Source organism: Netta rufina (assembly GCF_964035555.1).
Source record: "Netta rufina genome assembly, chromosome: 16".
Classification (NCBI taxonomy): Eukaryota; Metazoa; Chordata; class Aves; order Anseriformes; family Anatidae; genus Netta; species Netta rufina.
The window spans coordinates 4,110,963-4,135,697 of NC_140140.1; the positions used below are offsets into that span (position 1 = coordinate 4,110,963).

At 57.4% G+C, this 24,735-nt stretch overlaps 1 protein-coding gene across 2 annotated transcripts in view; it reads right to left on the reverse strand.

Moving 5' to 3' along the window:
* Window positions 1-24,171, reverse strand: part of ACSS2 (acyl-CoA synthetase short chain family member 2) — a 31,243-nt gene extending 7,072 nt beyond the window's left edge. The window contains exons 1-10 of one of the 2 annotated variants that reach the window (XM_084296879.1): window positions 23,997-24,171; window positions 23,685-23,880; window positions 8,700-8,791; window positions 7,908-8,011; window positions 7,553-7,625; window positions 6,682-6,757; window positions 4,574-4,688; window positions 3,002-3,040; window positions 376-513; window positions 63-233 (exon numbers count right to left, since the gene is read on the reverse strand). In XM_084296879.1, the coding sequence (XP_084153005.1) occupies window positions 63-233; window positions 376-513; window positions 3,002-3,040; window positions 4,574-4,688; window positions 6,682-6,757; window positions 7,553-7,625; window positions 7,908-8,011; window positions 8,700-8,791; window positions 23,685-23,880; window positions 23,997-24,120 (1,128 nt within the window). In that variant the 5' untranslated portion in view covers window positions 24,121-24,171. The remainder of the gene's footprint in view (window positions 1-62; window positions 234-375; window positions 514-3,001; window positions 3,041-4,573; window positions 4,689-6,681; window positions 6,758-7,552; window positions 7,626-7,907; window positions 8,012-8,699; window positions 8,792-23,684; window positions 23,881-23,996) is intronic. The other variant, XM_084296880.1, reaches the window with a different exon arrangement.
* Window positions 24,172-24,735: the final 564 nt, after the last annotated feature.

The window sequence follows — 24,735 nt, forward strand, 5'->3', positions numbered from 1 at the left end:
GGCTCAGCACCAGCACCTCCAGCCCCCCGCAGTCAGGCACCCAGCGGCTGCCCAGCACTCACGAGCACGCTGGTGGCCCCGTTGGCCAGGGGTCCGTAGGTGAGGTAGGAATGGCCCGTTATCCACCCGATGTCGGCCGTGCACCAGTACACGTCCTCAGGCTGGTAATCGAAGACGTACTTGAAGGAGGTGGCAGCATAAAGCATGTACCCGCCCACGGTGTGCAGCACACCCTGTGGGGAGAGGGCACAGCACCGTCAGCGAGCTCCAGGGCCCTCGTCCTCCCGGGACGAGCACCGCAGCCAGCACAGCCCCTGCACAGCTCCTCTTCCCCCTGAGGCGTTGCTGTCACTCAGCAGGACAGGCGAGCCGTACCTTGGGTTTCCCCGTGGAGCCGCTGGTGTAGAGGATGAAGAGTTTGTCCTCCGAGTCACACCACTCGGGCTCGCACTCCGTGCTGGCACCGTTCATCAGCTCGTGCCACCACATGTCCGTGCCTGGGTTCCAGGGGGTCTGAGGAAAGCACAAAATTAGGAACAGCCCCTGCCCAAAAAGCATGGACAAGGGGGCTGCGGCCCCGACCTCGTCACCCCTCTTGGCCCACAGGACTCACAGCACGGCCACTGCCCAGAGCTGCTTGCTGCAAACCGTGCATCGGAGCTGCAGCTCCCACTCCAGCAGCTCCTTTCTCAGCCTGCAGCCAGCAAGGAAAACCTTTACACGGCGTCTGGCTGCGAGCCTTGAAGCAGGTTTTCCAAACCATTGGCAAGACAAACAAACCCCTCTCGGGAGCAGCCAGGAGAGGTGCTGCAGCCCCAGCTGCTCCATGCTTTTAGGGCACGGGCCCCCTCCTGCCCCTGAGCTGCAGTCTGACAGCAAAGCAGCGAGCCCCAGCACACCACACACCCCAAGACCAACAGAAACACACCAGGCTCATGCTGTTTGGCCCTGCAGCCCAGAAAACCTGTTACATCCTGGTTTTAAGCTAATTCCCCTGATGAGAGGTGGCTGCTCTGACACCGAAATGCCCAGCGGCAGCTGCCTGAAGGTGCCAGAGCTGCAGTGGGGCCGCCAGCACCCATGGGTGATGGGCAGAGGTCACCCTGAGAGCCATGCTGGCTGGCTCCATCCCCGGGATGGCACGGTGCAGTGCAAGACCCGAGTCCACCCGACCTTCTCTCCTTTCCCTGGAGGAGCCTGGGGACAGCACGGGCAGTGCTCCTCACCCTGAGGGCAGGTCTCTGCTTTGCACATCTCCGCGAGGCCAGGCACGCTGACCCCAAGCCTTGCAGCACCAGGAGGTCAGCTCCCAGCTGGGACATCTCCAGGAAGAGCAAGGGGGTGCGTGGTGTGGGACAGCCCACACACAGCCCCCAGGCTGCCCCCCGAGCAGATGGGGCCGGAGGCTGCCTTCGGTCTGAGAGGCAGAAACGCAACAGGAGGATGTCACCCCAGCAAGGCAGGGTGGAAATGTGGGTAAAGGGAACTTCTGGCTGCGGGGGATGCTGTGGCTGAGCAGGCACGGTGGCCTGCTTGTGGCACTTGCCAAGTCAGGTGGATTTCTGGGCGTGAGGTCCTCAGCAGGGAGCTGGATCCCAGCGGCTCCCAGCTGCAGGCTGCACCAAGCGCCAGTGCTGCAAGTCTCGCAGCCCGAAATCCCCTCAGCTGGAGCATCTCTGCGCAGAGAGCAGCCACGGGGTGGCACAGTGACTCTCCGCATCCCCAGAGCTGTGTGCACGCCGTTTGGAGGCGCTGGGCAGCAGCGCTCAGCCTGCGGCTCCTGCGCGTGGTGCAGCAACACCGGCGGCTGCGGCCCTGCGCTGACAGCACCGCAGGGCTGAGGCCTTTTGGAAAGCTCTCGCGGATCCCCAGGGCACCCGTTTGGGATTTCTTTACCTGGGAGAGACGTTTCCACACCTCTGGCACATCAGCAAGCTCCCAGCAAGGCGCCACGGCAAACACCCCCAAGCTCAGCTCACGCCAGCCCAGCAGCCTTCTGGCACCCTTCCCCCAAGGCCTCCTCAGCCCCAAATTTCCACCGCCCCACGGAGCGGGGCCGAGCTGCAGCACAGCACACGGCCCCTGGAACCAGCCCTGCCCGACAGCTCCTAAATCAGGGGAGCCAACAGGACGTGCTGCCTCCCTCCGGCCCAGTGAAGCTGTCAGGGTAAGAAGGAGACCCAGAGCCGAGGGACGGAGCAGAGCCGAAGGTGCCTGCAGGCAGAGCTGCCCCACGTGTGTGAGCTGGGCAAAGTGGGCTGCCCTGATCCTAGGTAGGATTTTAGGTAACTGGAGCTCCGTGGAGCCAGGCCAGGAGCCAGAACCCAAGTGGGATGCCTCCTGAGAGAGGTCAGCAAGGCCCTGGGGCAGCTCATGCTGGGGGCCCCAGCAGGACTGGGGAACACCTGAGCCTCCGACAGCACGTGGTGATGCTGAGCAATAAAATCCCATCCCAGCGTGCAAGCCCGGGCTCTCCAAGCGCTCCAGCAGAGCACCCGTGCTGCCTGGCCCGTGTGTGCTTCATGTGGGGCCCTGAGGCTGCAGCTCCTCGGCTGGAACAAGCAGAGCCCAGGCCAGGGCTGGGGAGCTGCACGCGACTCCTGCCAGCCCTGGGGCGAGGGGAAGCACGTTGCGAGGACTGCTCCTAGAGGAGAAGGGGTGAAACATTGTCCTAGCACCAGCAGCAAACCCGAGGGGTTCTGAATTCACCTTGCCAGCACACTCAGGTGCGTTCAGGTGGCTTTACAGAAGCAGATTTGTTTCTGGCAGCACGGTTGGTGCCGCAGACCCCAGGCTGTGCCACGCGGCCTCACGGGAGCGATGGATGAGGGCGGCAGCGCCCGGTGACCGCAGCCAAGCAGCGAGCGGTGTCTGACAGCTGACATGCACCCGCTGGCAGCACGGTTAGGGGGGCACGTGCGGCCACGCGGAGCGGTTAGAAAGGTGGAGGGCTGGAGAGGGGAGGTGCCGAGGGGAGAAAGGCAGCGCTGTGCGTAAATACCTTGGGATGGAGTCTCTGTGGGCTCTCAGCCTTTTTTTCCTGTTAAAAATCCACAAAGAGGGTGTGAAAGATGAGAAGCGGAGGATCCGGACCAGGCTTTGCAGGCAAGGAGTTGGGAAATCGGCCTGGCAGGCTGCAGGGGGCACAGCCCCAGCGCCCGAGCCAGGAGAAGCTCTCTAAGCAGCAGCCTTGCCACTTCCCTCACCTTGCCCAGGTGCCCACCTCCAGGCAGGGCACAACAGCACGGGGCAGGCACGCAGCCCCCCGACACCATCACACAGGCAATGGAACAGCAAAAATGCACTCAGGGGGAGGGCGATCCTTAATGAAGTGTCTGAACAAGGGCAGCAGCAAGACCCAGAGGCTGACAGCAGGCAGCCCTGCTCCTGCCTGCGCCCGGGAGGCTGCTCGGGAGCCTCACAGCACCAAAAGCAGCAGCACGGGGCTGGCTGCACCGCAGCTTCCCAGCTGGGGAAACAACAAACACTGGCCTGCTCCCGTCTTCCCACCCCTCTGCAGCTCCCCTTTCGAGCAAGAGAAGGGGCAATGCAGGCCAGCGTAACACGGCCGGGTTGGCAAACAGTGAGCAACACCCCAAAGAAGTTAACACAGCTGAACAAGCAAAGTTAAAAGACACCTCATCTGCTGGGCTCCTGCCAGGATGTGCAGGGACCTTCCCTTTGGGAGCAGAGCCCAAAGCTCAAATGCGTCCCCCAAACACAGCCCAGCTCTGGGCAAGCACCAGCCTGCACGGGCCATATCCCAGCACCTAGGGGTAACTCGATGCACTGCTGTGAATTAATTACCAAACATTTAGGGGCAGAAGACAATGCCCCATGGCACGAAGCACGCTGTTAGTGCTGGGAGGTGACAGGAGGCTGAAGGCAGCACCCGGCTGCCAGGTGCAGTAGGGCTGAGCCCAGCCCCAGGAGCTCAGCAGGATGCCACGGCTCCTCACACCTTCTCCTCCTTCCATCCCCTCTCACCACATGTCCCTGGCCCGCATCCTTCCATCTGGGTTCAGTTGTGAGGGAAAGCCCCAGCCCCAACAGCTGACACAGTTCCTGTGCCAGCCACACAGTGACTGCGTTATTCCCAGCTTAGGATTGTTATCTTGGGGCTGGGCTCAGGCCCCAAAAACAAATCTCTCTTCTGTTTCTGCCGTCACAGCTACAGTGCAGGAAATCATTGCTCCTTGCACAAAAGGGGAGATCGATACGGGATTAAAATGAGGGAGTCCTTCACCGGACAGAGGAAAACACCATCTTGTCCTCGTCCTAGCAGCATCCAGCCTGGGGAAGCTGCGCCCTGCTGTGCTTCCAGGGATCCCGCAGGCTGGCAGCTAGGGACGGTGTTAAAGAAAGCTGCAGGGAAGGGATCTCGGGAAGACAAAGGAACCCTTCGTCATACCACTCCCAAAGCAACAACAGCAAGCAGGGAGAAAGCACGAACAGGAATTAGGAGCATCCAGGGGAGCTCTCCAGTTGTTTCACACAGTGATCTGCTGGGCTCTGACTTCCAAAAAAACAAGAAGCAACAAGAAGCCCCCGTTCCCAGCCCCCAGGAGCATACCTGAACGTCCTGGCACAGCCTTTTGAGAGGGGGAGACTTGCTGCACGTCCCGTCCGCTGCGATCTCCTCCCTGCCCATGTGCTTCACCACGATGCACTTTTTCAACGGGGAGCCCCTGTCAAGGGAAAGGAGCCATCAGCCCAGGCTGCTCAAGCTAAGCCTGCCCCCAGGGGTTTTATGGGCTGCACTGAAGGCAGAGCAGAGGCCCTGAGCTGTGTTTCTTAAGCCACAACACACACTGCCCTGTGCCCACGCTGTTAGCTCGCCACGAAGGGCTGCTCTGCAGCCTGGCATTGCCCTGGCTGCGAGGAGACCCTCCCCAGGCTCCTGATCACCTCCCCTCATCTATGCTGCGAGCAGAGCCATGTAACCGTCAGGCCTCCTGTGAACTGCTGCAGGAGGCGAGCCACAGCAAAAGCAGAGCTCGGAGAATAGGAAAGGGCTGTGCAGAGCTTACCAGGGAGCTATCAGGTAAACCACACGCACGCCACTCCTGCCTGCAGGGGAAGGAGCGGCTCCACAAGCATCTCTCAGTTCTCTGCTGGGGAGGTGCCTGACAAATCCCAAGTTTGCCTGTCTGTGAATCTGAACACGGCCTCCCACAGCACCCAGGGGATGGTAGGTGGCTGCTCCCAGCCCTAAGCATGATCCATCGGCTAGTTTGGAAGGGAAAACGCTTCCAGTGCCAGGTTACGCATCAAGGAAAAGAACAGAGCTTTAGATTCTCTGCTAGCCCCCATCAGAAGACAGCTCCTTTCAGTCCTGTCAGGGTACCAACACATCTCCATCAGTTCATTCCTTCAGCTTCAATTCCTAACTTCAGGGTCACTTCTGCTCTACCACGCAATTGCTTCTACAAACACAAACGTAAGAGTTGAAAATGATTTTAAGCCTGAATTTTTAACATTCAGGCTATCTACCCCAAATCTACATGTTCGATCTCATTTACAAAACTACATTTAGTCTCATACAAGCTACACATTTTTCTTTCATCATCTCAGGGATCCATGTTGGAGCAGAAGTTCGGTAATAGCTGGTATCTGTCAAGAGCTGGATGCAGATCTGAAACACAAAGCTGAAAACATCCACCCCAAAGTCTTCCTTGTACCACTGCTGACAAGAACCCTGTGCGTTCATCCCGGCCTGTAATGCACTGAGTACCTATTAGGGAGACTTCCAACCCCAAACAACATCTAACCGAACTCATTCCTTGGGAAGCTGAATGCAGAAGCACAGATTATGCTTCTGAACGTCAACAACATTTTTCTACAGATTTGTTGCTTTTATTCTACCTTAGCAAGCCAGGAATACCTTGCCTGCTAAACAAGAGGTTACAAAAAAGTCATTACCAATGCCTCCTCTTGTCAATGAAGGGAGAGCAATCAGAAGAGGAACTTCTGATGTGGAAGTGTAAGGATCTAGGTGTGGTCTCCAGTGTGACAGTGACTGCATCTGTAAGCCTGGCAAAGTCATTTCACCACGTTTCATTCCCTTTCTGGAAAAGGTGACGATGTCTGCCTGTCTGTGACGTACCAGTATTTCAGCAAAGACCTTTTCTAAAATGGAGCAGCTTAACCACGTACCTGTGCACAGCCAGGCACTGATCCTGTGCACAGGTTGGTGCATGCCAATTAAAGTGCTGCTTCCTGTTACACAGCCGTTTCCCAAAGTTGAAATAGTTCTGTTTTATTTCATTATTGTTGAACAAGGGGGTTTAGGTAAGATTTAAGCCCCGTCTCAGCATGCACCACAGCATTGTGTCAGAGCAGGCACACTGTGTACAGAGGTGTGTTATTCCCTCCCGCTCTACAAGCTGCTGCTACAGCACTGGGAGATCTGCCCCGGGTTGCAGTGATTTGGGATTATACAGTACATCCCCAGCAAGTCCTCCCACCCAACACGTGGGCCTCCAGGTCAGAACGGAGGAGAGCAAAGTTTAAAGATAATATTCTTAAGACAAGGTAGTTGAATTGCGTGTTCCTTTTGAAAGGAGCATTGCAGCTTGTGCCAGACCCGCTCCAGTCTGCCAAACTGCAAAAGTTTCCGTTCCCACTTGTGCGGGAGCAGATTCCAATAAATGCCCTTCTCACAAGGGAACCTGAACTTACTTGTCTTTACATTTCTGGAGGGCTTCGTCTGCAATCTGCTTCAAGTTGACCAGCTTGTCTCCTCGATAAAAGGCATCTGTGAAACAGTAACGAAAACTTGAGAGAGGCTCCTCAGCCAAGGCAGCCTGGGACAGCTAGAAACAGGCAGCCTCATGAGGGCAGAGCAGAACTCATGCACCAGAGGGAGGGAAAGACAAGCGGCTGATGGGAAAGGTTTCCTAATATACCCTTTTGGTCTAGAGAAAAGGATGCCAAGAGAAATGGTGAAATTCCTTCCCTGGGAGAGGTTCAGATTTGACCCAACAGAGCTCTTGGGGATATCCTGGGGGAATAATCCAATGTGGCAAGAGCACAGATTGTAAAGTTTAGTGGGTCCTTTCCATGCTATTAATAGTAACAGCACTGTCTCAGAAAACAGCTGTGGAAGACGCAGTGGGCTTACACGCAAGCACCACCACTCTCCGTAGTCTTTGCTTTACAAGGTTGGGAATTGAGACAGGAATTTCCTTGAAACTGGGAAGGGAGGGAATCCTCATATTTGGATTGCCCCATAAATGATACATCTTGCAAACATCTGGCTTATTTTGGAGAGAAACATGGATGAGAAGCATTTGGAAACATGTTATTATCAGCTGGTGACATCATGCTGTACAGGACCAAGTGGGCGGGCTGCTTAGATGCTCCGCTGTACGTTCAAAGGGGAAAACTGTGCTCAAGCACAGCTACAAGCAGCGCATCCGCCTCGCAGCAGCTCAGCTGAAGCACTGCCTCTTTCTCTCCCAATTCCAAGCACATCTGGCTTTTAAAACACAGACCTTTCAGCCAGCCAACAGAAACAGCTCAGGGTCAGGGGCACTGAGGCGCGCTTTACCTGCCGTAATGAGGAGAGAACAACCGCAGTCAAGAATCCGCTCACAAAGAGAGTTCGCTGAGAAACCTGCGAACTGACAGATCAGACGACCAGGTTAACAAGCAGAACAACAGGGATGGCCACAGCTGTGCTGCTCCCCCACCATAAACACCACCCAGCATCGATGGAGAGCACCAGAGGACATGCCACGGTGCAGAAGAGGGCTGGAAACAGAGCGTTAGTTTCGTTTCCACCCATCTTCTGGTCAGTGCCCATCTTTTCAGCCCTTCCAGTTTCTCTCCTCACCCTCCTAAAACCAGGGGCTGCTCCCCCCCACAGCCCTGCACCGAGAGCGACGCGCAGGGCTTGCTCCTACCACAACGGAGTGAAGAGCCCCGATCCTGGCACAGGCGAGCATGGCTATCACCAGCTCCAGGATCATCGGCAGGTAGATGGAAATTCTGTCTCCTTTCTTCACACCTGTGGAGGGAAAACGGACACGTCATTCATCCAAATGAACACCTTACTGCAAAGAAGGATCTACACAAGGAAGTCAGTGTTTATATGCACACAATAAAACTTCATCTGGAGCTAAAGCTGAGCCAGCCTTGCGTGGAACACCTCAGCTCTCCAGGCCAAAGCAAGCGTTCACAGGCATGAGCTTCCACTGCCGTTTCCCAGCAATGCCCACGCAGCTGTGGCAGACACTTGAAATGAGGAACTTTACGCCAGTGGTGACCAGAAAGAGAGCTCCAGCCTGTCCAGCAACATCAGGCACATGCATTTTGCCTTTCAAGCCCCACAGCTCTTGTGAGGTGACTGCAGTGAATGCTCCACGTTCTGATCAGATGGGTTCAGTCCCTGGAAGGAGGCAGAAACGCGACCAGTGCCCACTGCTAAGCTGGAAAAGCCCAAGAGCTTTGAGCACAGGTTCTTTCCTAGTACAGCTGACAGGAGCAGCACTGAGGAGCTTTCACGTACAGAACTGCAGATGAACGTGCAAAAATACATTGCAGAGCAAACCTGCATGTGCCCTCCTCTACAGCTGTAGAAACCAATGGAGAAACAAAGCACTTTGCACAGAATTACTCAACAGACCAGCAGCCACGCAGAGAACAGGCCCAGTCCCAAAAACCAGCCTGATGCTTTCCCAGTACTCAGGGCCTACCTTGGTCGCGGAGGACATTGGCAAACTGACAGACTTTGTGCAGCAGCTCGCTGTAGGTGATTTTCATGGTATCCCCAGGCTCGTTCCCTTCCCTGGAAAAAGGACACGAGGTGTATTTGTTACTGCACAGGCATTACAACGTAACAGTGACCCTGCAGACTCGGGGTGCTTACCCTTCTGGGCAACCCTGATGTCCTCACCCGCCCTTCTGAGCACAGAGTAACCAAACCCCAGAAATCCAATTCTGGACTGAAGTTCTCTAATAGCAGGACAATTTAGTCCAAAGTTCCCATCCCCACGTAAATGACTCCAACTAAACACAATCAAACACCCACAGTGTAAACACGTGGTGCTTTCAGAGAGCACCCAGAGGAAGAAGGGGTTAAGAGAAGCAAAGCCAGGAGTGCACAGGCTCAGGAGGAAGCTGGGATCTGTGGTGTGGCACCCTGCTCACACACACTTGTGCCTGCAGACTTGTCTGCATGAGACATTGGCCAGTGTTGCCCTGCAGCAGCAGCCAGCCCCTGCATACCTCCTGCCTGATGAGCTGGGAGGGGATGCCAAGGGCTGTCTTATATTCCAAGGTCATGTATTTATACACACGTGTATTTGTTAAGTGCCAGGCCTGCTCTGCATTATTTTCTCTCTGTGGTCCTCACTGAATGGTTGGACTTGATCTTACGGGCCTTTTCCTAGCTCAGCTGAACCAGCCCCGGGCTCCTGTAACCGCGGTGCCAGCGGGACCTTGGCACCAGGCACCCCAGGGAGAAGGGCCAAGAGCTGCACCCAGAGAGAGAACAGAAATGTCACGTCCCCGGGGAAATGTTCTGTTACCAAAATAAAAAAAAAAACACCTTGGTTATACACAACACAAGGCTTCAGCCGCTGCAGAGAAGGAAACGAGGTGGCACCCTGACAGATCAAGAGATTAGCAAGGAAAAGTTGACTTCCCACGCGGCAGGGGAAGGAGGGAGACACTTCCCCTGGCCTCTCCCCAGGCAGCCAGCACACCGACATGAGTGACCCCTAAAAGAATAGCTGTGGCTCCCAGCTGACAGCTCCCCTTGAGAAGTGTCCCCTCGGCTACGTGCAGGGGACTGAAAGACAACACCAGCGCTGGGGAGCGGCCAGGGCGCACCTCCACGCGGCTCCGTCCTCAGGACCGCGGCCAGGCCCCCCCTAACTCGGGAGCACAAACCTCACACCCCCAGCATCCCAAACAGCCCCGAGCGCACAGGCACGCACCGAGGCGAGGGGAGGAGAGCTGCTCTGGCACGGACACGGGGAAGGGCAATGCTCGCCTTTCTCCCGTAATTCCCCAGGAGCGGCTGCTCTGCGTCAGCACAGAGCCGTGTGCTCTGCTGGGGAGCCCCACAGGCACAGGCCCCGCACCTCTGCCCCTGCAGGGCCTTTCAGGCCTGGGGGCTACAGGTGCACGATCCCCTTCGAGAGCTGCTCAGGGATCTGCTGCCCACAAACTCAGCTCGTCCTGGCTGTTCCTGGGGCTTGCGCAGGGTTCTGTGATAGCTCCGCTGATACCCGCGCTGATGTGCGGCACCTCTGACCGGCCGCTCCTGAAAGGGGATTCCCAGCTGGGTCCTTTAGGCAAGTTTGGCCCTTTGTAAGCACAAAGAGGCAAGAAACATGAATGCCAAGAGTCATGAGAACGAGCAGCAGCGTTTGGGGCAGTGTTTGTCTCAGGCACGGCCAGCTCAGCCCTGGCCCGAGCAGCTTCCTCCCCTTCCCTTCCCCTCCCACAGCCAAAATCATCGCTCCACGACAGCTCAGCTGCGTGACACGGGGCCGTTCAGCAGGCTGGGCTCCCTCACAGCGGGGCTCCCGGCGGAGAGAGAAACCAGGAAATGACAGGTTTCCTTTCGGATTTTATTACTCGAGGGTCAAAGAGCTGCCTGGCAGCTGCTTTCAGAGCTGGGCCGGGCAGCTGTAACTGAGCCAAGCCAAGGGAAGAGCATCTCCTCCTGTCCCTTCCCCTCCCCGCGCACAGGGCTCCTGTGCTGGCCAGCTTGTGCCAGGCACAGGAGCACTGCACACGCAGCTCTGCCCCTCGGGGACGAGCCCTGCTCTGAAGAGAGCAGCTCGGGTAGGGGCAGGGAGGCGCTGCTCTGGGTGCAGAGCCCGGGAGGATCAGGGCCAGGCCCGGCAAGGTTTGGCTCCCCACCTCGAGCACTCGCTGGCCACGTTTCTCCCGGGGGTTGCGACAGAGCCTGCCCTGCCCTGCCCTCACACCAGGCCTCCCGGGCACCCATTTGCTCCGCGGGATGAGCTGAGGGTGGGATGGGGCCAATGGGGACGGCACAGCCCAGGCCACGGCTGCTGGGGTGAGCAGCACCCGGCACCTCCACGCTGCCTTCCCGGGCACAGCACCCGCTGGGACACAACCCCACACACACGTCCTTGTGCACACATCCCACACACCAGGCCCTGCTCCTCTCCAGGCCACGAGGAGGGGCGCAGGCCAGCCCCTAACGCCAGCACCCACAGGGCACGGCCAGAGGGACGTGGGGAGGGAGCGCAACTTCTGCAAGGGTTCTCAGAGGGCTTCTCAGAGTCCTCCCTGTGCTTCGTCCTCGTGACGGCAGAACAGCTCCACCAGCACGAGGAGGGGGAAGCCTCAGGCTTTGGGATGATGTGTTCAGATCAGGGCAACCCCCCCCTTATGGGGAGCCACGGCCGCGCTTCTGCAGGGGACACCCGCTGCCAGCGCACCTCCCGGGGACCTCGCCAAGCTCTCAGGAGCAAGCGATTGTTTCGAGCCTCCCTAGGTCTGAAAATAGCTTGCAGTGCCCACAGCTACACTCAGCGGGCTGCAAGAGCACTCCGGGATTGTTCTGCCCGCTTCTCTGGCACAAAAGCCACCACAATTAAGCATTTTGGATGGGGCACTTCAAGGAGTGCCCACTCGCACGCTACGAAGTGCTGCGTGCGTCAGAAGGGAGCTTGCGGGCTCCTGGAAGCAAAGCTCGGTGAGCATCTTCCCTCTGGTGCCCAGCAGGTAAAAGCAAAACCCATCAGTGCTGAGCATCCCACACAGACTCGCTTGTCCAAAATTAACTGAAAGATAAACAGCACGCAAACATGTCCGGAGCGCTCACCTCTGAGCAGCACAAGTCCCCAGGTTCGTCTTTTTTTAAGCATTGCTGCTGAAAACATGACGGAGGCACCGCCGCCACTGCCGGTGTGTGATGTTGGAGCTAGCAGCCAGCCTGCCTCTGAGAACAGAGCAATTTGCAACCCCCAGACACGCCGCTGGGTGAAACACCCGGCAAAACCCAGTCTAAACCAAACAGGTTTCTTGTCTCCCGCAAACCAAACCCCACACCTAAGGGATCGCAGTGCCACAAGGTCTCCTGGACCACAGCAGGGACGCAGCTGGGTTCCCAGCACTGCACAAGCCCCTGTTTTACACACCCCGTGCCACGTGGGTGCTCAGATCCACGTCTGGCATCTGCAGCACAGCAGGTTAAGGCGTTCGGCACTCCCTCGAGCACCGGGACTGACTAGAGGATTTTTTCCAGCTCTGCTCTGCCCTAACCACACGGATCCAGCTGGGGTGGGGACTTCTTGGCCTGCTACAGCTCCACGGCCAAGGGAGCACCCGAGCGGGTCGAGGGGAGCTGAGCCAACGCTAAGCCAACGCTCTTTGGTTTCTCTTTCATCAGATTTCTAAGTAACAATTATTTGCATAACCTGTTTGAACGCAGCCCCCTTGTGCAACGCTGACGCAGCGTTTGTGTGGAACAGCAGGAAGCGCAGGTTGCATCAGTGGAAATTATGGTTTTCGAGGTAATTGCTGATGATAATTGCGGTTTGCAGGGGTTATAACACCACCAGGAGAAGCTGGCGCACAGGAGAAAGCGATGGAAGCTGGGCAACTGAAGAGTTAGGCGTCCTCAAGATCTGCCAGAACACCTGCAGATCCGCAGGGTGTCAGTCCAAACCAGACAGGGGAAGGAGAAAAAAATAAACTAAAATCATACAAACCACTGCAAACAAAGCGGGGCACAACGCCAGAGCCTACCCAGCCCCTGCAAACACTCCCCCTGAGGGCCAAAGGGGCTGAAGATGGTTTTGTCCCTTCCTTAAGCTTCTGTGACCGTGTTGCTCTCAAACACAAGCACGGACCCAAGCTCACAAGCAGAGGGGTCCCAAATCACCAGGACTGCCAGCCCCTGAGGACAGCGGGGTTTGGGGCATGGCTTGGCTCCAGGTGCAACCCAGCAAGGAGGTGGCAGCAGCAAGGAGGAGTCCCAAGGAGGCAGGAAGAGCTCCTCTCACCTCCCCTTAAGGGCTGCTGGGCAAAGGGGGAGAACCAGGAGGGGGTGGGTGATGCAGAGGAAGTGCTCTGGGGATGCTCCTGCAGCAACCAGTGCCTTGGGGACCCCGCAGGTGTTTCCAGAGCAAAGCAAGCCACCTCCAGGCCAGCAGGGGTCATTCGGCAAGCAGAGAGGTTGCAGCAGCTCCTGGAGCAGTTCTGCTTAGTGCAGGGGAGAGGCTCTGCATCTCGGCTAGCAGAGAGCACCCTCCAGGAAACAGGGGTTCCAGCTTGGAGGAGGTGGTGGGGGAGCAGAGGACCCTTCCCAGCGATGCAGTGCGATGGGAGAACTCGCTCAGAGACCCGCAGAAAGCTTCCTGCAGAGCGGACACAGGCAGAGGGTGAAGGTCACTCCAAACCGGAGCACGGTCAGAGCCCCAAACCCCTCCTGAGCGAGGGACCCAGCTGGTGCACGAGGGGACGCAGCCTCCCAGCTCCTCCCCGGCCGGCAGCCCGGCCCCAGAGCAGGGATAGCAGCAGGCCGGAGCTCTCCCTGCACCACCTCACGTGCGAGGGGGCAGCCAGCCAGCCCTCGGCTCCCCCAGCTCCAGAATTAGAGCCGCCGAAATGCCAGGCACAGCTCGGTCAGGCCGAGCCCCTGCTGTCTGGGGAGCGTCTGGGCTCACGTGCACACCGCGTGGGCAGCCGGGGCTCCGGGACCTTGGAGCTGGCGCTGACACGTGTGGGCTGCGTGCGGCCAGCGGGGCTCTCACCTGCTCGCAGCCTCCCCCGTGCCATCTGGCCCGGGAAGCAGCGTCCTGCGGGAGGATCTGGACGGCCCGGAGGCTTCAAAGAGCCCCCGAGGCTAAAGGAGAGGCGGTTTCTCGCCCCGCACCCAGCCTTGCTCACCCCACGTGGTGCAGGAGGAGCAGAAGCCGTTCAAGTCTCACTGCTTGCAAGAGCAGCCCAGGCTGAAGTGGAGGCCTGGGGAGGCTGTGGGAGCACTCAGAATGAGACAGCTTCGCTGGAAAAAGGAGGAGGCATTCGCTGGCACAGGGGTCATTCAACATGGAAATGCTCCTGAACACACGGCTCCAAGCAGAAGTGTTTCCAGCAGGGCTCTGCACTCCAAGACGAAGCTGTGGAGCTCGAGCAGGTTTGCACAAAGCACTCGTGACAACGTTTCCTACGAGCGGGGCAGATTGCCCACCCCAGCCATGCTCACTGCCCCTATCAGCCACCTCGGTGGTGGTGCACGGCAGGAAATACCCAGCCCAGTTCTGGGAAGGCTGAAGGTTTCTACCAGAGGTTTGCCAGAAAGCTCAGCCTCCGCATTCCCTGCAGCCACACAGCTCCTGTTGCGTCACGGCACGGACTGAGAAAGAAGAAGTTGTGTAACGACAGAGCGTGGCCTGGGAGGGAGCGGGCGAGGGGCTCTCGGCCTCTCCAAGAGCACTTGGCAGCGCTTCACGAGGAGGCTGCGAGGCAAACCCGGCAACAAATCCTGGGGAAAAGGAAAAACACACCCACTTCACACCACCACTTCTCAGGTCCATGCAGTTAACTCAGAAACCCTATGATTTTCCACCCCAGCGCCCCCATACACACAGGTAGGATCCACAAAAACCCCACTGCCAGATCTGTCCCCGAGCCAAGCCTTTCAGCTGGAAGCTGAGCACCCAGCCCCGGAGAGCAGGTTCCTCCTGCTGCAGAGACACCGACAGGGCCAGCACACAGTGCCCAGGTGCTGTGCCAAAGCAGCACAAAGGAGCTCGTTTCCAGAGGGACCCTGGGCCACCACCGGCCCTCTGGTGCCTTCTGGTCAGGGAATGGGCCCGCTGCTGGCCTCTGGAAGCAGCAGGATGGGAGCAGCCTGGAATGGAAACACCCAGCACCCTGCGAGGTTGCTAGTGTCCCACAGCAAAACCCAATCCATCTTGCTGTCCTTCCCTCGCATTGGGGACATTCTCGGCTCCTCGCAGCCTCTCAGGAGCTGAACAGGCACCAGAGGCATCTAAAGAAATAATATTTATTTTTGCAGTCCAAACACCGCTCGCCTCGCTGTGCCCTGAGCCATGCCTGCAGCCCGAGGTGGACACAACTCCCCACGCTTCTTCCCCTCATCCACCTGGCTGTGCAGATTTCCCAAATCCGCTCCAAGCCCCTTTCAGCAGGCTGCTCGGACAGCTCTGAAGGAGCCCCCCCCAGCTAACATAACAGCACTGTTGCTGTCAGCCAGCCAACAGCAGCAGGTGAGGAAAGCCAACAGACAGGGCTTGCGCTGCTCCTGCTCCCACCTGACGCTCCAGGCACGTTTTCAGCACTGCCAGAGCCGCTCAGACCCTGTTCAAGGAGGATCTTCTGCTGCCTTGGCACGTTTGCTCAAACAAGACAGAGCTGACAGCCCCCCCAGACCCATCCCGGTGGTGCCAGCAGTCCTCCTGTGCTGATGGGAGCAGGGTGAGCAGCGAGGGGAGCCCTCCTGCCCTGCAGCTTGGCTTGCTCCCTGCTTTTCTTCAGTAACCATCGTGGAAGGAGAATACACGCTAATCCTAATTCAGTCCTTGAAGCATTTGGCAGCACAAAGACAGCCAGTGAAGAAAAAAGCGATTGCTTATTGCCCATTTTATTTCGGGCCAGCTCCATTTACCCCCAGAACAACATGCCCGGGGATCGCAGGGTGGCAGAGCTCCTGGGCAAGGTCAGAGCTTGGCCGACCTCAGCCAGCGCCAGCCCCACGTGCTGCAGCACAGCCAGCTAGAGGGACACGGCAGGAAACATTTTGGACGTTTACCATAAGGAATATTGTCAGAGGAGCACGGACTATTTTTACCAGCCCAACAGGAGGGGAGCTTATTTCCAGCACGGCGCAGCTGATGCCTTGTTTAAACAGTTTGCAGCCAGGCTACGAAACGTGTCCTGGGTGAAGCTGGGGTAAGAAAACTCACCTACAGGCTGGGGAGCGCCCCGCTGGGGGAGTGGTGCAGCTCTGGGCGAGCACTGCTGGATTCTCCAGACACAGAAACACTGAAGGCCAAGGAAACGGGTTTCAGTGGGGCTCAGAGGACATCCACTGAGCCCACGATAAGGGGTCATGCCTTCAGTCAGGTTCAGGGGGTCGTGCCTCAAACCCCTGCAGGTGACGGGCAGATGTCACCTGCCCGCCTGCCCCCTCACCCTGTGGCACAAAAATCCCCCAGGGCTGGGCAGTGGCACCAGGAGGGCTGAGCCACCAGGTATGCGGACACAAAAAGGCAACCAGGAAGGGGCCGATCTCCCCATGGGATTCCCCTGCCAGCAGGACGGGCTCTGACCCCGCAGGGAACTGCCGGGGCTCCTGACTTGGTCCCACACCACGCGCTGACACCTCCAAACGGCGTGCAGAAATGCAAAGGGAGACTGAGAGCCTGCCCCAGCACGGTGTGACAGCTCTGGCACGGGACTGAACGGGGGGATGTCAGCTCCTTGTGCTGCTGGGAGCCGAGAGACTTCCTCAGTGCAGGGGTAAATGAGTGCTGCAGCCGCACAGCAAGCCCAGCAGGCACAACAAACACAGCTCCCCATGAAAAACCTGCCTGCACTGCTCCTTGCAAAGCCCGAGCACTCTGTGTGCTCTAAGTGCCCCCACTCTGAGCAAGCCTCACCCGCTTCCAGCCTCGTTCCTTGCCTGCGCCTCTGCCTTTCACGTGGCGGTGCTGGAGGAGAACACACAAACCGGCCACGCAGCCAAAATAATCAGGTTTTCCAGTCCAGTGAGCAAACTGAAGGCTCTGATCTTCCCTGCAAAGGAGCGTGCCCTCGGTCTGTACGGGAGGTCAGCATCCCCTGTCCGTGAACTCCATTTCTCCACCTGCAGTGTCAGCCCCTGCCAACACTCACAGCAGCCCTTGCGTAACCGCAGCGTCCCCCCAGCGGGGAGCAAACTATTCTAGAAACACCCAGGTGCCTGCAACGTCTGCCAGAGCTGCAAGATGTGTGCTGCACAGGCTGGGAGAAAATCCAGGAGCTCCTGTACTTCCCCGGGTAGTTATTGGGCAACCACACACCCAGGAGCGTGCAGAGAGCTGGCTTTGGGAAGGGTGCGAGCAGCATTAGGGCAGAGGTACAAGGAACAGCTCCAGAATTACTGAGCGCCTTGTGCTGAGCTACAGCCAGACCCTGTTGGTCCAAAGATGAGCACGAGAGCAAGATACCAGCTAGCAGGACAGAAGCAGCCGCAGGTCTCACACCACAGCACCGTGAGCAGTGGGACGCTCGCAGCCCCATGGGCAGGACCCCGTTAGGGGAAGCCCCAGCGCCCACCGGGCAGAGCCAGGCCCCAGCCTTCATCTCAGCAGCAGGAGGTGCCGGGGGGCGTGAGCCTGGCCAGGGTGGAGAGCAGTACCTGGGGAACCTGCTGAGATCCGGAGAGAGGAAGCAAAGAGCACGGCTAAACCAGCTTGATTAGGCAGCCTTCCTTCTACCCGTGGCTAAATGAGCCTCTTGATTAATATCTCGCAGGAAACCTCACTGACGGCTCTGTCCACACCCTCACCGCAGCGAGCCCCAGCAGGGCAGCACGCAGCCCCCGTCCTCACAGCAGCACAGGGAGCTCACCCCGACCCGCGGGGACACGGGGCAGCTCACCCCGCTGCTCCCCTGCACCGGGCAGAGCCCCGGCAGCAGCCCCGCAGCTCCAGGCAGGTTCCTGCAGCCCCCCTAATCCTGGGCACGCCCTGACACCCAGCTCGTTTCTCTGTCAAATGCTTCCTGGCTATTCCTTCACTTTGGCACGGACACGGACTGCAGCCCTGTCAGCAGCAGCTACAGCAGCTCGGACAGCCCAAAAGCCAGCCGCCCTGCTCAGCATTGCCTCCAGCCCGTGCTCCCAAGCAGGAGATGCTCGTACAGCCCCGCTCCTCGCAGCTCAGCCCCAGAACAATCACATCCATGCTATGCACAGGCTCCCTTTTGTTAAAAGGGGAGAAAAAGCCCCATTCTGCCAGCCTGGGCCTCGCCAGCTGCTGCTGCAGCCCGAGAAGTCCTCGGGCATTGCTGTGCCCCCACACCGCTGCCAGCAGCCTGAGACCTCCCGGCAGGAGCAGCACGGGCTGAGAGCACGTCCCAGTGCACATCCCGAGGGGGACACGGCTCTGCAGAGGGAGAACGGGGCTTGGGATTTGCTTCCTCGTGCACCTGGTGGGGACGAGGAAGCAAAGCTTGACAAGCCTGCCCTCAGAAGGGAGCAGCCCTGCTGTGCCTGCAGGCTGGGAGCGCGGGGCTCCGGCACTGACCCGCGGCACCCAGGAGGGCACAGCCTGAGCATCGCTCCTGGGGCTGGAAGGGACAGCAGCAGCCCAAGGAAGGCATTTTGCTGTTCTCACACACTCAGCTCATCCTTTGGCACGCTCTCTTAGGCGGAAACTGCCTCAGACTTCACCAGAAGCAAAGAGGATGTAGGACACAACACAGTAAGCACGAGCCATCAACAGAACTGCTCAGGGCACAGCCACCTCAGGGCATGAGCAGCAAGCTGGCTGATGCCAGATCTCAGCACAAACACACAGCCCCCAGAAACAAGCCCCACACCCCCAACAGTGTTTTGCACCCCTCGGGCCAACCCCTTGTGCAGGTCTCAGGAGGCTGCCCCAAGGCACCTCCATCTCTCAGCATCTCTCAGCACAGCTGCCACGGCACTAACCACACCCTGTGCCTGTCCCAGTGCAGGGACAGGAAGGATCCCAAAGAAATCAGGAAAACCCATCCCCTCCTCGACACCTGGAGGCATCTGACCTCCTTCCTTTAACGCCAGGCTCCTGCTGCCGCTCCCCACAGCCCCCACCCCACAGAGCAGAGGTGTCCTGGTGGAAGGATGAGCACCCTTGATCCCAAGGGCTCCGGTGCAGCTGCTGCAGAGTTCTGTAACACCCCTGCCATGCCCAGAGGTGCCACGGGACCCACCAGCAGGCAGCTCTGCTTGCTGGGGTGGAAAGCCTGGGCTGTCGCTGCCCTTGGAGCACACAGATGTGTGCTTCTCAGAGCAGGAGTACACTCGGTGCGTGTTATTACCTCCCTCTGGGGCACCTAACCCGCCTGCCCAGTGATGCTCCCACGATATTTAAGATCTGCCAAGACCCCAGATCCATCACGCTGCTCTCAGCACACACAGCAGGGAGACCACAGCCCCAAGGATGTGCCCCCAAAGGCCCCTCTGCTCTGCCAGTAGGGTCACCCCTTCCCCAGCGAGCATTCCCTCCAGCAGGAGGGAGCCGTGCAGGGCCTGGGTAACACCCAAACACACAGAAACATCCCCAAAAACGGCCCGTGCTACTGCAGCACCTGCCTGGAACCCTGTGCAGCAGCAGGGGGACAGCAGCACTGGGTGCAGCAGTTTGGTGGTAGCCACCCTTTGACTGCTCTCAGCAGCGTGCAGGCACACGCCTGGAGGTGTGTGGCAGCAAACACAGCTTTCCCAGGGCTGATTTGATTATATATATATATTTTTTTTTTTCCCCACTTCAAACAAGCTGTGTGATTCAAGGACGTGCTTTCACTACCAGGAGAGTGTTGAAAGAGGCTGTGTCACTCAAGTATGACAAATCATCCAGGAAGTTACCAAAGAAAAGTCAGTTTGGCACAGACTTTCGGATGTCCTGAGGCCAGTGGGAGTAGAGAGCTGAGAGCATGGTGTAGAAGCTGGCTATGATTAAGCACCTCTGAACCCCTTGGTGTTAACAGCCACCATCCTCAGTCACTGCAACCGTGTGCGTGGCAGTAATGGAACACGGACACCTGTGAAGTTATCTGAAGGAAGAAAAGAAAAACAAAACAAACCCACAAACCCAGCAGTTTAAGGCAAGCTCATTCCTGCAAGCAGAAGAGATCCAGATCTGTGCAGAAATGCAACTGCAGTACAGCAGCATCTGGCTTTGTTTTTGGCTCAGAGACTGCTCACCCCAGAATCAAGCACTCCGTGAGCTGCCCCTCTGCTAACAGCCACCAGACCAAGGGCACAGCAGGGGCGACATCGTCCCACCGGGCCCCAGCAGCACGCTCACACCGCACAGGCATTCAGCTTCAGCTGAGCACTGAGCTACAGAGGACAACCTGTGTCCTCTCGGGAAGGCTGCTGCCAAAAAAAACCCACAAAACTATTTCCAGTTTCCTAAAAAAAAAAAAAATAAAATAAAAAAAACCACCAGGGAGTAGTGTTTTGCTTTCCAGTTGATTTCATTTTACTTAAAACCATTATCCAAGTTTATTTCTTACAGAAAGATTTATTGGAAGAAGTCTCATGACTACAACCCCCTGAATCCTTCTCTACATTTAGAAAAACAGCTTCATTTTATCCTTGCATGTTATGTTTGCTCAAGACCCAGACTGGGATCAATTAGCAGTTATTCTCTCCTTTAAATAAAGCTGCAGTGAGCTCTGGCTGCCTTCGCTACCCTTTGCTTCTCCTTTCTAAATGCATTACTCCATACAGAAACACAAGGAAGGAAAAAACTTTCATTCTTCCAAAGCTGGCAGAAGCCAGCACCCCGCTAAGCACCCCATGCACCAAGGCAACGGGGAGACAAAAAGCAGCACGCTGAGCTCCATCTCCCGCCCCCTTGTCCCACCAGGGCTGCAGCTGGGCTGCCTGGTTTGGGAAACAGAGCTCAGCAATGGGTGCTTCAGCCGTGCCCAGGTCACACACACAGCGTGCTTCCCCTACGTACCTCTGCACCCCAGAGCATAATTAGCGGGACTGTGGCAGAGCTCTGTAATGGGTGCTTGGCTTCTTGAATTCCCACCTGGTTATATTTTTACCTCCACAGCCTCACCAGGCAGACATTTACTCTAGATCATTAACAGGCGTTTCACAGACATGAGGGTTTGTCCATGCACTGCCCTGAGCCCAGTACAGATGCCCCGTCCCAGCTGGCCGTGCAGTGCCCCCGAGTGCCAGGGCAGGTAAGTACCCAAGTACCTGCAGCCTTATTGCCTTCAGACTTCCCACACAACGATGAAGGAGATATCACTTTTCAGGCCAGCACTTTAGCAGAAACTTTTCCTGGCTCTCCGGTTTCTTTTTAGACCACGTCAGCAATACCAAGCAGAAAGAGGAATCAAAAGCAGCATGGGCAGAAATACGGGTAACGTTCACAAGCAGCAGGAGATAGCGCAGCGAAACGGGCAGAGAAACACCATCTCCTACAGCTCAGGGCGGACATTTTAACTCAGCAGCCCGAACTGCACCCAGGGGTGATACCACAGCAGAGACACCTACGTACAAGTCCCAGAGCATGAAGCAATCTCACAGATCGTCCTCTGTGCCAGAGCAGCCCCACGCCTGAGCCACACAGCTCGCCAGTGAACCTGATGATGGTGCTGCTCCAAGAGCCTGGTGGCCAACGCACATCCCTGGGCTTAGATCCTCCAAGCAGGGCTGAGCTGTGCCCTCTGGGACTGGCAGGGGTACAGGAGCCTTCAAAGCGGCTTGGTGAGAGCCCATGGGGATGAGCTGCCAGCTCCTTCCAGCCCGTGCCAAACTTAGCACGGCCACAGCGAGCTGCTCTAACCTCTGTCAGGACACATTTCTCCTCAGACACACTCAGCCATGCCTGGAAATGCCATTCATGCTCCTGCTTTCTCTCTGAAAGCAAAGACCACGGCCTCGCATCTTTTCAAAGCTCTCATACAGCTGGGGCAGTCAGGGATACCTCAGGGTCATCTCAGCCCCTTCTCCTACCCAGCTCTACAGACATCCTTAGAAGCAAGGAGGTGGCCGAGGCACTTCAAAAACCCAACTTTGTCCTAGGAAACCTCTTTGGCTTGCAGAGGCTCTCATTCCTCTTCTGACCTTTCAACCAGTCTGACAAGTCTCAAGTGTTTTTAGAAAGCCAGTCTCATTCAACAGTTTTTAAAGGCAAAATGTGGAAGCACAAGATGACAACAAGTATATTTTGTTACTGAAGATGAAAACGTGTGTCCAGAGAGCCATGTGCATGTTCCCAGGAGACTGATTTTACAGTTAACAACCCTTAGCCCTGCTCCTTACACCACAAGCCTGCAGGTCAGCGCTGCACACATCATGCTCAGCGTGCCTCTTCCACCCCTTGCACTATTACCTCCACAGCTGGCAGCCCCAGACACCCCAGCACCAGCCTCAGAATCAGTCATTCGTGTCAGACCCCAGAGCTTATCCCAAAATTATCATGGAAAACTGCCTGCTGCGGATGAAGACAGACTCGTTTTTAGCATTGTAAACACCACAACTGACACCCACCAGTGGCACTGCAAGTATTGCTCAGCACCAAACACCCTGCTAAGGCTGCCAGGAAAGCTAACAAGAAAAGCCTTCACTAAGACAAAATTAGAGCTGTAGGCTGCTGCCTAACTGCCACAAGGAGATTTATGTGCAAGAAGAAGGATGCTCTGGCTGCCCAGGAGCCTGCCAAATGGTGCTGTTTGCTGCCACACCTTTACCAGAATGAGTTTACAAAGGCGTTTTCATTCAGAAGTTGAAGTCATTTTTACAGCTGAGTGAGCTGGCACATGTGTTTGACTAGCAGGGAAGTAAATACTTCCCACCATTTCACCTGTGTACTGTCATCACTATGATTACTTGCTGGGCAGTAAGTGCAATTTTCTTTCGCTGAAGCAGCGGTTGGATGGATAGAAACAGATTTCACAAACCCAGTTTCACAAATGCAGCCACAACAACACTTTATGAGCATGTTTCTTTTTGCAGTAGAGTAGCCACAAATCACCTGAAGGTAACAGCCACACACCGTGGGGACGACTCTTCAGCTGCACCCAATTACTTCGAGAAGGCCCGCTGATCACTGTTACAGCACCTGGTGCTTTTTGCTTTAGCGAGGATAAGACTTCCACAGCAGCCCCTCTGAAGGGACTCAGATTAACCCAAATTACTGCATCCTAACAAGCTGTATATGCTTCATTTTGATTCTGCACTGCCCCGCGCAGTCAGGGGAACACAGATGCAGAGTAAACACATGCTAATTGGAGGGAGCAGCCAAACAGGGGTGGGCAAGGCACTGCTCTCAACCTGGAGGCACAGCTGTGATGCCAGCTGAGCTCGTCCTGCAGTGGAGCAGTGGCTCTAGATCTCACATATCACTAGAGAAGCTTATTTGATATCAACATGAAAAATTCAGCTCCGCAGAGCTTTTCAAACTATGAACTACTCTAGGGGGTAGAAAAAAATACAAGCACATTCAGATAAGGCTGGAAGTTAACTTTTCTTCCTGAAGGTAAGGTCTGAAAAGCCAGCCTTTCGGACAGCATCACAACATCACATGTGCTCGAGTGCAAGGAATCGATACAGCAGGTTTGGGAAAGTGCCTTTCTGCCACAGGAATGGAAGCTTGCCAGACCCACAGAACACAGCAACAGGCTTAATTTGCTTTCTGACTGTGGATGTTGGCTGTTCCTCATCCTGTTTCTTCCCACTCCCCAGGGGCATTGTGACACCTGCCAGGAGCGCACCCGGTGGCTCGCAGCAGGGACAGCCCAGGACAGCCGGGACCCCCCGGCACCACCACCCCGTGCTGGGCAGCGCAGCTCGGCCACACAGCCCCCTGCAAACACCTGCTGTACCTGTGCCGAGATTAAAGCCTCTCGGGTTTTATCATGCTTTAATTCACCTCGACAGCAATCCACACCGGTTGCACGCTCCTGCGTTATGCTCACACACGTCCCACATCATAATAAAAAGAGGAATTTACCAGTAAAAAGCAACCTTGTCGCCGAGCTTCTTCTCGCCGACATTCCTATCCAGGAGGTTGTAGCAGATGTTGGTCGTCGCCCCCTTCATCCACTCGATGAAGATCTTCCCCTTGGTCACATCGAAGTTGTACTTGAGGAAGGGCCCCGGGTGCTGGCGCTTCCAGTAGAACTCCTTGGCGATGTCGCCCCAGAACTCTGCAACGGCACCGGGAGCCCGATGTTAAAAACAACCGGACCGCGGCGCGGCCGCCCCCTCCCGCTCCCCCCTCAGCGAGGCCGCAGCCCCCCGGGGCCCGTCCCCGTCCCCTCACCCTGCGGCTCCTCCACGGAGCGCTGGTAGAGGCGCTCGTAGTGGGGCAGCGAGGGGACGTGAGCCGCCGGCAGCAGCTCGGGCCGCGGCGGGTAGAGCCGGGCCTGCTCCTCGGGCTGCACCATGGCGGGCGCCGCCGGCTCTGAGCGGGAGGGCGCCGCCGAGCCCGCTTCAAAGCGGCGCGGAGCCGGGGGCGGGGACCGGGGACGGGGACGGGGACGGGGACGGCGGCGGGGACCGCCCCGCACCGCCCCTCAGCGCCCGCCCGCAGCCCCCGGGCCGGTGTGGGCAGAGTGCGGTCGCCGGCAGCCGGCTTGGTGGGGTCCTGTCAGCCGTGTGCCCCTGTCATGAGCTGTGTCCCCGTCAGCAGCTATGTCCCCGTCAGCCTCTATGTCCCCCCGTCAGCCATGTCTTCCCGTCAGTGGAGCCCATCCAGCCAGCCGTGTCCCCCTGTCACTGCTGTCCCCCCACACCATCAGTGTCCCCCCCGTTAGCAGTGCTGCCCCCTCAGCGCCATCTCTGCCATCAGCAGTGTCCCCACGAGCCGTGTCCCCTCAGGGCCGGGTCTCCCCTTGCCAGGCACAGGGTGCTATGGCTGAGAACCCTCTTCACCCACCCCAAATCCTCCTTCACCCACCCCAAATCCTCCTCCAGCTACCTCAAAAGCACTCAGAGGACAAGCCCCTGAGCAGCCCATGCTGGGGCAGAAGGTTGGACCCTGAGGAACCAGTCCGATTCTC